The sequence below is a fragment of the Gymnoscopelus braueri genome (genome assembly GCF_963280865.1).
Source record: "Gymnoscopelus braueri genome assembly, chromosome: 1".
NCBI lineage: Eukaryota > Metazoa > Chordata > Actinopteri > Myctophiformes > Myctophidae > Gymnoscopelus > Gymnoscopelus braueri.
Window position 1 is genome coordinate 24,759,194 of NC_137603.1, and position 13,521 is coordinate 24,772,714.

The 13,521-nt window shown below is 43.7% G+C and overlaps 1 protein-coding gene across 3 annotated transcripts in view; it reads left to right on the top strand.

Moving 5' to 3' along the window:
- The window catches only part of ankrd11 (ankyrin repeat domain 11), a 133,680-nt gene extending 124,954 nt beyond the window's left edge, over positions 1–8,726 (top strand). For 2 of the 3 annotated variants that reach the window (XM_080425283.1, XM_080425284.1), the window contains 5 exons: positions 118–2,938; positions 3,165–3,263; positions 3,579–3,722; positions 3,881–3,973; positions 4,303–8,726. In XM_080425283.1, the coding sequence (XP_080281409.1) occupies positions 118–2,938; positions 3,165–3,263; positions 3,579–3,722; positions 3,881–3,973; positions 4,303–4,488 (3,343 nt within the window). In that variant the 3' untranslated portion in view covers positions 4,489–8,726. The remainder of the gene's footprint in view (positions 1–117; positions 2,939–3,164; positions 3,264–3,578; positions 3,723–3,880; positions 3,974–4,302) is intronic. The other variant, XM_080425285.1, reaches the window with a different exon arrangement.
- Positions 8,727–13,521: the final 4,795 nt, after the last annotated feature.

The window sequence follows — 13,521 nt, forward strand, 5'->3', positions numbered from 1 at the left end:
GTTGTGCAGCACTCGTATAGAATGACAGCTCATGTTCCTAACTGCTGCCATTACATTTTTGTTTTGTTATTATTAACCCTAACAGCCTCCCCTTCTTTCCATCTGTTTGTTTTCTAGCAGGTACTCTAACTCATCCCATAGTTTCCAGGAGGGCACCTGTCTGACCCCAGCTAAGAACCTCCAGCTTCCCCTTGTCAGCCGCTCTGCATCAACAGAGGTCCGTCGACCCTTGGAGGATGAGTTCAAGGCTGATAAGTTCCTGCGACAGACGAGTGCTCAAGAGGGTTCTGAATTTGACGCCGTGGCCTCTCAACCTCCAGAGGAGAAACCGGGGCCAATGGACAGACTGGACTGTATGTCCCCGTCCTACTTCTCCCCCATGATGCTCTCGCCCCGGATGGAGTCGGCTCACCCAGCCCCATCCATCCATGCTGGCCCAGAGAGTAGTGAGCACCTCCCCGAAAGCGCATACAACAATTTCTTGCCCAAGCCCTCCACGCCCGTTCACAGGCCGGACCCGCAGGAGCCCTGCTTGGACATCGCTGCCCCGCCGACTCCAGCTCCCGCTGCTCTTCCACCCCTGGACATAGACGACATCTCTGAGCCTCACCACAGCGAGGCCAGCCTCATCCCTTCAGACCCTGTTAGTGGCACTGATTACCTGCCCTCCGTTACCGAAGAACAGGAGGAAGAGGAGGAGGAGGAGGAAGAGGAGGAGGAGGAAGAAGAAGAAGAAGAGGAGGAGGAGGAGGAAGAGGAGGAGGAAGAAGAGGAGGAAGAAGAAGAGGAGGAGGAGGAGGAAGAAGAGGAGGGTGAAGGTGAAGGCGATTTGGATGAGAGAGTAGATGGAGATCATTGTCCAGCCGAGGAGCCAGAGCAGGCGAGAGAATTGTGCTCCTTCTCGCCTCAGGTTGAAGACCCTCTTAGGAAGAGCTGGCCTGCTGAGTCCCCAGAGCGACAGGCACCAGAGGTCCACCAGCTCACCCCTCCACATCCTCCGTCCAACCTGGGCGAGAACTCCTGTGACCACAGCATGGGCTGGAACTCTGAGATCCTTCTCAAATCTCCCCACAGGACATATGGGGAGATAGAGGCTGCCGTCTCCAAGATCACCAGCCCTTTCTCCCACTCAGATGGGGAAATGCAGCATTTGCCCGGCCACCCCTCTGTGACTCCCCCGTACGCCGCCTACTCCAGGTCCTATGTACCTGACACTGACTTTGATGAGCAGAAGGAGGCGGTGGCCGACATCCCCTCTCCAGAGAGGCCTGACACGGCTATAGACAGTGAACCCAACTACATGAATACGTCCTCCTCCTCCACGAGGCTGGAGTCCTTCTTCGCAGACTGCAACAAGTCTAGCACTGAGGAGAGCCACCAGATGGACACAGAGCCACCGTGTGTGGGTCCAGACAGCAGACCCACTTCCCATGACTTCACCACCTCTGCTGAGAACCACATGGCTCCCGCTGTGGGCCATGAGCCTGTGGTCCCTTGGGCAGACCCTGTAGTAGACCCCTTCTCTGCAGCCGTGGATGAATTGGATGACTTGGGGCCTTTTTCTCTTCCAGAACTCCCCCTCCCAGACAAGACTGAGGAAGCAGAGGCTCGAGAACCAGAGCTTGCGGACCACACCATAAGCATGTCGGCCCACATTCGACACACCACCACAGACCGTGAAGATCCGGACTTATTGGAGCTGGACTTACCGAGCCTGGCTAAGGCTCCGTGCCCCTCTCTAGGTTCAGGGCTAGGGGAATCAGCTGGGCAGGATTTGGTTGTTCAATCCCCAAATTCCAACTTCCAGCCAGAGTTGGAGCCTGAGCCTCAGAGTGTGCCAGTCGACTGCTCACTGTCCCTTAAACAGCAACAGATTGGCGTGCTGGAGGGCAAAGGGTCATACGAAGCACCTGATGAGACGGATGGCAACATGCTGTATTCACCTGTGAACTCTGATGCCAGCCAGCAGCATCACAGGCACATTCAGTCCCTTACTGATTTACAGCTCCCTCTGGATCCAGTGGCTGTTGTCAAGCCAGACCTGAGACAAGAGCTGATGCCTGAGCCTGCAGTGGGACCAGTGTCTTGCAGTCCACTCCCTCAACTCCCAGTGGCAGTCACCATTTCCAGTACAGTGGACCTGTCAGACACTCAGGAGACCACATCCAAGCTAACGGTCACCCTGACCGCCGTGTCCACAACCACTGAAGTCCCCAAGAAGGTGGAGGAGATCCCTCAGAGGATGACCCGCAATCGCGCCCAGATGCTGGCCAATCAGAGCAAGCACAATCCCCCAGCTCCTGCTGCAGACGCTGTCCCTCCTGCCAGCGTGATAGCCTCGACTACAACGTTAACAACCCCCGTGACAACAACCCCGACCGTAAGCATTACCCCGGCTCCCGTTCTCACCCTGAGCCCCACCTCAGCCCCTTCCTGCCTGCCCATAGAGAAGGATAAGGAGCCGATGGTCAGTCTCCCCTTGACCTCTCCCAGCTCCACCCCGGCAGTGGCCGCACCCACTTTGACCCCTAGTCCTACCCCAGTGGTCGTCAGCAAGACCTCTAAAGGTCGCCCACTGCCTGTGGAGGAAGAGGAGTCTCAGACCCAGCACCCGCGGAAGAGGAAGTTTCCTCGTTCGGCCGTGCCGCAGGTCCAGGTGCAGATGGTCAACACGGCCATGCAGCAGACCAGGGAGGTGATCCAGCAAACGTTGGCCGTGATCGTCAATGCCATCAAGCTGGATGACATTGAACCCTACGTCAGCGACCGCTCCAACCCTTACTTTGATTACCTGCAGATCAGGAAGAAAATTGAGGAGAAGAGGAAGATCCTGTGTTACATCACTCCCCAGGCCCCGCAGTGCTATGCTGAATATGTCACCTACACAGGCTCATACCTGTTGGATGGAAAGCCCCTCAGCAAGCTGCACATCCCTGTGGTGAGTACCAATCCTGGTTCCCTTTTCTACAAAACGCATTTTGGCTGAAAATACACATAATGTTTAAATCGTTCACACAACTAGCCTGGCTGACAGTAGAACACACCAGGAGTCCTTTCTAAAAAAAAAATTTAGTTGGAATTAGATCATTGTCAGCTTTCTGTAATTGAACAGTGAGGTGACAGGTGATATTTGTAGACTTGACCTTATTGTGATTTGTTCACAGATTGCTCCACCACCATCGTTGTCAGAACCTCTGAAGGAGCTTTTCAGGCAGCAGGAGGCGGTGCGGGGAAAGCTGAGACTACAGCATAGCATTGAGAGGGTACGTCACACGTATGCTTATATTTTCCAATTGTTTCCTCATTCCATTGTTCTGCACCCTGCTTTCATCCACATGGGCACACACACACACACACTCCCTGTGACACTGGGAGTGTTATGAACAGTCCTTTGATGAACGATCAAAGAATCAATGTAATAGAAAAGTTTGTGTGTGGAGTGCAATCAGAAATCCATCTCGTCTTTCTCTAATGAAGCAACTCTGATCATTTTTGTGCAACTCACACAGTAGCTTTGTTGATCGAAAACCATTTCCATTAACCGAATGTCCTCTCTCTTTCTCTCTCTCTGTTAACAGGAAAAGCTGATTGTGTCCTGTGAGCAGGAAGTCTTGAGAGTCCACTGCAGAGCGGCCAGGACAATAGCCAATCAGGGACTACCATTCAGTGCCTGCACCATGTTGCTAGACTCTGAAGTGTACAATATGCCATCAGAGACCCAGGTAGGACAGGGTTTTGATACATAGTTTGTTGGCGTGAAAAGTCAATTATACAGCTAGCTTTTCAGTGCAGCATTCCAAAGCAGTCAACAGCACATTATGAGTGTTCAGTCTGAAACCATATAATTTATTAGCTATTCTTTCATATTCTGTGCTCCCAGGGGGACGAGAACAAGTCTGTGAGAGATCGCTTCAATGCTCGCCAGTTCATTTCCTGGATCCAGGATGTGGATGACAAATACGACCGCATGAAGGTAAATATTATAATATTGACATTCACTTTGCTTGTTGCAATACCGCTTTTTTTTTATGATCAAAACTTTATTTGAGTTTTTACTTTTAGCAAAACAAATAATAAGACAAATATACAAATAAATGTAAGAAAATGTATACTCAAAGACAATCAGTAAGAAAATGTACACACAAAAAACCCACCCACAAACAACAATAGTATACAAATATACATGGCAATACCGCTTTTACACTGCCAACTCCAATTCTCACCACCAAATTTGAAGAATCAACTGATACCATTTTACAGTATTTGAATCTTGAAACCCGTTTGTTTTTTCTCTTCCCCCAGACATGTCTGTTAATGAGGCAACAGCATGAGGCGGCTGCCCTCAATGCGGTGCAGAGAATGGAGTGGCAGCTCAAGGTGCAGGAGCTGGACCCTGCAGGGCACAAGTCCCTCTGTGTCAATGAGGTGCCCTCCTTCTATGTGCCAATGGTCGACGTCAATGACGACTTTGTCCTGTTGCCGGCATGACACACCCGTTCTTATAGAGAGATAGAGAGCAAACTACTTGTGCATCACTTCTTCTCAAAAAAGACTTCGTTGAACAGAACGAATGGAAAGGGCTAGCGAGTTTAAAAAAAGACTTTAGCGAGAAAAAAACTATATATTATATAGAAAAACAAAAGTAAAGACAAAAAAAACTTGCTTACAGTTCCCTTCCGTGAGAAAGAGGAAGCATCTTTTTATCGGGGAAAAAGAAAATACACACAACTTGCACTTTCGTCCTCGGAAGTTTTTATGCTTTTGTTTGATCAGAGTAAGACTAGCAAAAAAAAAAGCTTTTTTGCTTTGGAGCTCTGAGGGCGGGACACAACTCCCCAGTGCTCAGTTAATGAGTTAATGAGAGAGGGGGATAGAGTTCTATTTTCTGCATTTGTTTTTTGGTCCCCGCTTTAACAGACCCACCACAATACCGCAAGGTGGGAGCACCGGAGAGGAGCTCTCCAACTGGTGTGGTGCCTGTCCTGAGGGAGGACTGAGGAGAAGCCTCCCCCTATAGACCCAGAGCTCCTGGTGGGCCTGGAGAACTAGACAGAGCTCAGTCCTGACCCAGAGGACGGGGATGGAACCGAGGTGTATCACGTGGGATCCTCGATGTATCCCTATATAACAGGATGGCTGGGACAGATCGACCAAGGTTAGATCCAGCCCCTGATGGTTGGGGGCTTTCTGACCTTAGAACCAGAGAAAGCCCCCATTCCGTTTACACTGCTCCATACAAAATGTGCTGCAGTGCCCCGGCAGCACACTGGACTACAGCAGAGGGTTTGCAATGTGTGTGAGTGTGTGTGCATCAGGGCCCAGCACCGTGAGAGGAAAGACTGTTCGTGCAGCCTCTCAGCCTGGCTAGATGGAGGTTACGGAGTGGATTTCTGAGGACAGACCGGAGCGTTCTTCAGCCACCTTCAGTGCTCCAAACACACACTCACGAGACGGCCACGGACTGCAAAAACAACACGGGAAACAAAACTCAACGAATGTTGCGCTTCAAAGAGACATTTGCGATTATGGTGGTTCAGAGAGAGGAGAGAAATATTCTTCTTTTTTGTCTATTTTACTTTACTTGGGCATTTCATTGTTTCTGAGGAAGTGACTTGAAACACTACAGAGCCAATATTAGTTTAATGGAAAAAAACAAAACAAAAGAAAACTGAAAAAAAAAAGTTGTATTCCGTAAATTATGTACAGTTTTTATATTCGTTAACCAATGTATACTTGCTGCCTTCTAGATAATTTATTTTGCCACACATTACTGCACAGTTGTAAATAACTTATGTACTGTAACATCACTCAGTTAAGTGTAAAGAAAAAATAAATGAAAGAAAAATTATCTTTGTATGTATAGTTCACTTTTGGGCAGCACTTTCCCCCCCTCATACCCATGGGCCAAAATGTGTACACGATTCTGTCAGTATTTGAAAGACTCCAGTGCACAGTTGTATGATCCCATCTCTAGATTCTGTCCAGGGTTGGTCAATGCACTTCACCTGGGCTTGGATCACCACACCACACCCTAGCTAAGTTGATCGAGAACTCTTCTGGATTAAACAGGGCCTCCCAGGGGGCCACGCGCCGTATAGTCCGTCAGATGTAGCAGAATGGTTATTATGGATTTATTTAAAGAATAGACAGAGGTTTATTATTCATTGCTTTACTACACAATTATATCTGAAAAAATTCAAACCAAGAAAATGCCTTTTTACAGTGGAAAAAAAATTATAAGTTACTCAATGTCAGGCAAAGTCATATTTAAATATATTTGGGTGGGATGAGTGTGAGAGATGTCATTCACAGGCAAAACCATCCAATTTGCTTTTTCAAATTCATTTTCCCAGTAGTTTTTTTTTATGTAGATTGGACTAAATTTACTTTTCTTTACAAATTTCTTTGTCTGAAACCAACAGGTCACAGGTCATTCAGTCAGCTCTTCTTTCTGCTAGTTATATTGCTTTAGGCAGGAAATCCAGATTCATGTATTCAACATGCCGGCTATTAGCTGGCTTATGACATGAATTGGACTGATATCTGAAGGATAGTGACTGCAATGGAAAGGCTTCATTCCAGAGTTTTTATAGTGTGTTTGTGTTTTGTACCAGTTTGTCGGCTCCTTATCCAATATTGGAGAACAGCTGATTGTCTAGGTGCTGTTCTGCCTTTACTCACTGGATGGCACCAAAGTAATGTCCTCTGTGTCAGAAAATGCCAGAACCTGATTGACTTTGCATAGCACCCATGCCCTTTGAGTTAAATTGATGTTTTCACCTGTTAAAAATCTGAATAGCACATTTTAAAATTATCATCATTTTAGAATTCCGTTGAACCCTCCCAGGATAGATCCGTTTAATTGCAGAAATTGTAATAGGCTCATATCCATTTCGCTGCATCAGGCAGATACTTGTCACTTCAGCCTTCCAAGTTCTACCAGGACTTACAGAATCTGTAAGGGGTTTGGCTAGTATTGTCAGGGATATCGAGACGTTTAAATGTTTAGTTGAAGTTGTTTCCTCATGAAGCTCTGTTGTGTGGTGGCAGTTGCCATAATCATGACCTTGTCACGCGGCAGTTAAGAAACTTTAATCTCAGTATGAACCAAAAAAGTGGACACAGACATTAAACAGTAGAGGGGAAAGGATTAGCCTGTGCTAAAGTGTTGGGTAGATGTTTTCCTCTTCTTTTTTTTATCCCATTGAAAGGTTGATTTGTGATGACTTGTATTTTTTCTGTATTTTTTAGTGGGCCCTGGTTTTAAATAGCTTTCCTGACCTATCACATAGGCTGCCTGTCTGTGTGTGAGAGCTGCTCATGTATCCTGATGGCAATATTCGCTGAAACTTTGTGAAGTTATTTACACACCGTCAGCATTGCTGTGTATGGTATGTCTAGTTAAGTGCAATGGTCGTTGCTATTCCACTGTGCAGGCAAGTTGGCTAGTAATAGAGTCCTGGATATTTTTTTGAAAGACACACAAATACAGTTTATTATACAGAGATAGCACATACAAATAGCCAGAAGTTTGATTTCAAAGCCCTGTTAACTTCTTATTTTTATTTTTTATTTTTTATTTTTTTGGGAGAAGGGTGTTTTTGTCCACAAAATCCTTGGGTATTTTAGCTCAATGTATGTAGTGTTGAAAGTCATCTTGTTTGTCTTGGGAATTGTTTGTTTTGTCTTTTAAATTGTCTTTTTGTTTATCTTCGTGTATGAAGCATAAACACCAGTGGCATGTCAATCACTTTGCTTATGGAGCAGCAGAATGTATAGCGTTACTATGCCCCGACCGACCGCACCCTCACTATTGTTTACAAGACATCAAGTGTGTTTCAGTTTCATGTGTCACATTTTAACAGTTTGAGCCCTGCCTTGTTTTTAACTTCTTTTTTTCTTTCATTTTATTTTTTTTATTGTTTATTTGAACCAGAAAGGCTTGAAATTGTGATGGCTGACAGACGTCATCATGCTTTGGCAATTAACATCCATCCATGTTGGCTCTCCAGTGTGCAGTTTGTAAATATTCACATAACGTAAAAAGTGATCACTGGGTAAATTAAAAGCATATTAGTTTCCTTCCCACCCACTGCACCGCAGTCCTCAGATGCACAGTAAAGCACTTGGCCATGCTCATCCAGATTTAGCCTCAGTCAGCAACATGTTACCTCTACTCTACTCACATTCACTCAGTTTATTTTAGACTTGTTTGTTTGCTTGATTTTCTTACCGGACATAAACATCATTTGACCCCCCCCTCCTCCCATAATATAGAATCACGATTTCAAGCCTTTCCCCCCCTTAGTTTTCTTTTGTTGATTTTATTTAACCCAGTCTGTAGCTGTTTCTTTGTTCCCTTTTTAGAATGGAAAATGACTAATAAAAGCATGGAGAACTACTCTTTAAATGGTGAGAAATAACCTATTTATTATCTTTTTTTTTCTGACACCTGTGGTATGTTTTGAGTTGAAGTTGGTCTCCGCTGTGTAAATTTTCCTCCTGTAATGCGTGAAAGAGACATTCTGTACATAGCTTTGTAAATAAACCTCCCAGGACGTTTTGCACCCTTCTCTTTGTACTAGTCTAAAAACTTGCGTAGAATGTGGGGTTCTAACAGCAACGAGACAAGTGCGCTCGCTGCAGGTGATTATGATGTAACAATGTAACTTTTTTTATTTGTACAATGTAGTTTAATTATGTACATATTGTTGGAGCAGCTATTGGGGGGTTGGGGGGTATGGGGGGGGGGTTGTTGATGCTATCGTCAGTGCTGTAAAAGGATCCAGTACTTTCACCTCTAGCTGTTGTTGATTTCCTGCAAAATAAATGCGAGAAACTGAAAAATGAGGATGGAAAAAAAAGACTAAAACTGAAAAGTTAAAATTCAAAATTGTTATTTTCTACAGTTGCATGTACAGAGAGCGCGAGAACTGCTGTTGTTCCTCAGAGATTATGTTCGTTAATAAAATTTTGAAATATTACCCCTGGTTTTGGTTTTCTTTTTTGCCTTGTTTCTGTGTTTATACATTAGTGTGTGTGTGTTATTTTGGCTTACAGTGGTGGACCCTCAGTCCTTGAAACCTTGGGTCACCTGATGGTGAATTGTCTTGAGCCCATCCTGAGATTGATTCCTTAGTATAACATGGGAATTATACCATGCATCACAACATCACAAGGTGTAGACAGCAATCATTCTTACTACAATAACTTTAAGGGCTTTTAGATCATATAGTATCTTTATCCAAATTTCAAAAATATATTGTAGTCTCCTGCAATTAATCATTATTTGAATTGTGCAGCTAACTAATTTCAGTACAGAATAAGACAAAATATTCCTTTATGGCTTGTGAATGTTCAGTGATACCAACCGAACCATAGGGCAGAGGAAAAATATGTGAATGTTAGAATAAATCTCATTCAGTGCCATTGATGTGTAACACGTCAATTTTTTCCAAAGCCCAGAGTGCCAAAGGCGTGTACGTCCAAACCGTGTTTTCAGTGTTTACGCTAGATGGCGCTGTTCCCCAACCTATGAGTGACCCTGTAACTTCTGGAGAAGAGTAGATCCAGAAATAATGTGATGATAACAAACCCAGTCCCGTCCGATCTCTAATATTAAAGGATTTAGAAAAATACATTTTTCTCTGCTTTCTTGTTTTTTGGGCGGTGTAGCCGCCCCTATAAGTGGGGTTGGGACTGTGTGTACTGTGATTGGCTCATTAGTACACCCCTAGCTGTACTGTGATTGGCTGACTCTATTGGCTGACTCTATTCAGCACTGTGATTGGCTAGCGAGACACATGATGACATTAATAACCTATAAATAGGATTATGCACTTCACTTTTTAAGTGAGCTTCCATCACTATGATGACCACTGTGATGACCACACCGCCCACTTCACACTGGGTGTGATTTTTTTCTGTGTTTTTGGTGCGAACAAGCTATATTCAACAGCCAATAACTAAAGAGCGGAGGGTCGTGTTTTTTCTCCGATGGAAGCAGAGACACTCCTCCGTGTTTTGCGACACTCGTGTGTCGAACGTCCTGGAACGAAATATTCTGTGGCTCTTGAAAGGTTAGTAAAAAATGCCCAAAAACGCTGGCACTGGCTGACTTAATTGATAAATGAATTCTGGCACTCACGGGTATTCCCCTTAATGTTCCCTTTCTCATACACAAAAGATGTCTTGTAATATGTTGTAAATATACTTTGGTTTTAGGAATGTTGTGTCAGAGGTTACATTTCTCAAGCTGAGTCGAGGTCTACTCCAAGGTACCTGTTTAACTACAATCCGGAATCTGGCTTCAGTTTCACTCTATCTAAACATATGATCAGTAGTGGGACCTCATTTTTTTTATAAAAAAAACTAGTGGGACCTCCTGAAGTCTTGAATCTAACCTGATCAGCAGTGTTAGGTTTGGTTCACTCACACTACAAATAGTGACATGATACACAGATCTCCCCTCTTGCACTCACTAAAGTCCATTAAGTGAGGCTACGGATTTCCTTAATAAAGATGTAACGGCTCCATGCATTAATTTAATAAAGAACTATTTTCTCATTTCAAGTATCGTATTTCTTTTTAAAAAATTAAAATCTTTTTGCATGTCTTTTTCAGGGAATTCCAATCATGTAACTTGTTTTTCTGGCCCTTCAAATGTAAACAATTGTTATTATTATAATTTTTTTACACCTTATGGTATCTTATGGATAGACGAGAACATAATGTATACTTCATCTAGAAGTCCTTTTCCAAGAATATAGGACTATTAGCTTCTTTCAAGTGATCATGGGTCATAGTTTACAGAGTAAGTACATACTAGGCCAGCTGACTCGTTCACGTTCATGCTTCATGGTTTGAAAATTGAAAGAAAGATGAAGTGGTTGATTAGCTATCTGCCATATAGCTTCTCTTATTCAGTACCTACAGGGCTGTTACTTCATATCATATGGCACTTCCTGGTGGGAAACTTGTGTAGATCGTATATCCGATACTACATGAAAGTACTATACATGTAGAAAACCAGAAGTACTCATAAAAGTTACGTCTACTTTTACTACTTCAACCAATCAAGTCAAGGCAGGTTGTTTTAGATTACTTTGCCTGTCCTGAGCCTGCTATGATGCAGGTGTCCACACACCCAAACAGGATACTAAAAACCTTGTGGTGAAGGTGTTTGCCCATAGAGATGGCACAAGCAGGAAGTGGCTGACATATTGTAATGAATATCATGCTATTTTTGTTTTTGTTTTGTATGCTTGGCCTTCAGCAAGGCAACTGACTCCAGCATTTCCGTGACTGGAATGTCAGACTGGAGATGTGCACCACAGAACGGAAGAGCGTGAAAAAAGCATGACTCACAGAAATTGTGCCAAAGCTTATTTTTTAAACTGCTCAAAAGCTGACCTCGTCATCAACCTATTTGGGGCAGACGGCTGACAGCGCAAAGAGATCAGGTCAAGAGGCATCAGGTTTTGGAACGGGTCGTGGAGGTCATAAGAGTTATATAGGGAAGAGGTCTAAGGTACAGACAGGAGGAGAATGAGTCTGTGTATATCCTGGATGACGATAGCATCGACCATGAACTTTAATAAAAAATGTTTTAATCATTTTATAGAGAAAATATGATATGTTGCTTGAAAGAGCATCTCAGTAATATGATTGAGAAGAGCAAGAGCTTATTTTGATTTCTGAATTTCAGCGTTTTTTAAAATAGGCCCATGTTAGACACCTTTTACAAACACATTATTCCGAGATTCTTTTAATATTCCCCGACTATATTGTCTAAAACAACCGTTTTAAACGTGATGATTTTTAGACATTTTATCTGTGATCGAGAAAATCTGTAACTTATTTCGGTAAAACATCTCCACTGCCAGCTGGAATGTTTTCTGTCCAGCTGGATACAACGTAGGACATGACAGCGCAAGGCCAATGTCCAGTCGTTTTAATGTGTGTGACTAATGAGAGGCTTGTTGTGTTGAAGGGGTCCAGTGCAGCGTGTCCACTGGGCAGTCCTGTGTTTACTTACGGAGTCCCTTGAGAATTGAAACTGTACACAAGCCTAATATAAGCATTGGATATGCCACAGATGGGGCTTCAAACATGCAGGGGCAGTAGCTATGCTTCTCTGCACTGCTGGCATCGCAGTCCTCCAGCCATTTCAGGTTGGGGGGGACTCTCTGTGTGTGTGTGTGTGTGTGTGTGTGTGTGTGTGCGTGTGCGTGTGCGTGTGTGTGTGTTATTTGTTATTTAGGCTCACAGTGGTGGACCCTCAGTCCTTGAAACCTTGGGTCACCTGATTCGTTGGTTGACACACTAAAAATAGTACCATGACTCACAGCAGGTTTTCCCTGAAGTCCAACATTGTTAAGTGTGTTAGTAAGCAACAGATGACAGTGGGAACCCCAGACTGGGAGGCAGTGGTGGAAAGTAACCAAGTAAATTTACTCAAGTACTGTACTTAAGTACAATTTGGAGGTGTGTTTTACTTTAGTGGACTATTTCCATTTTTAACTTAACTTTACTTTACTTCTACTCCACTACATCTCAGAGGCAAATGTTATTTTTACTCCACTACAATTATTTGAAAACTTTAGTTAGTTGCTCTTTGTTGTAGATTTTGTTTATTACAAAACATACATTACCCACTTCAGTCCTGTATACATTTTGTCCATTTGTAAATAGCAGATCTACAAGCTCACAATGCGTTGTGACACGACGCATTGTGAGCTTATAGATCTGCTATTTTCAAAAGATTTTTTTTTTAACTTGTGAAATGGGACATTCTGTATGAGTACTTTCCACTTTTGGTACTTTATTTTTTTTTAGATAAATTAGTATTTTGTACTTCTGGTACTTTTTTTTTGTCTTTTTAGATTTATTTTGGAGCTTTTTAAGCCTTTATTGATAGGACAGTTGTAGACTGACAGGAATGGGGAGAGAGATGGATGGGGAGTGACCGACACGCAGCAAAGGTCGTCGGGAACGGGTTTCGAACCCGCGACACGCTGTCAGGCTACATCTCAGAGGCAAATGTTATTTTTTACTCCACTACAATTATTTGAAAACTTGCAGCCTAGGGTGCCTGGACCGCCACGCCGCAGCTCAGGCCTACTTATGGTACTTTTAAGTACGATACCTTTTGATGCCAATACTTTTGTACATTGTACATTTTGAACACCAGACTTTTACTTGTAAGAGAGTATTTCTACAGTATTGATACTTTTAGGCTACTTTTTCCAGCAGCACTCAGGGAACCCCAGACTGGGAGGGATCAGGATGAAAGGGTCAGATCATGTCCTGAATGTGTCTCCGCCCACTTTAGCTTTACCTGCTGCGCCCTGTGGCCAGCGTTGCCATGTCGGCTTATTATAAGCGGCTTCTTTTTCTGTAAAGTTGCTTGTAAAAATTGGTAGTAAACTGTTTCTAAAGTGTACTTGCTTATTTAGGCTTGCTTCCGATTTTCTAAGATTATTATTTAAACCAGTGGTTCTCAAATAGTTTCATGAAAAC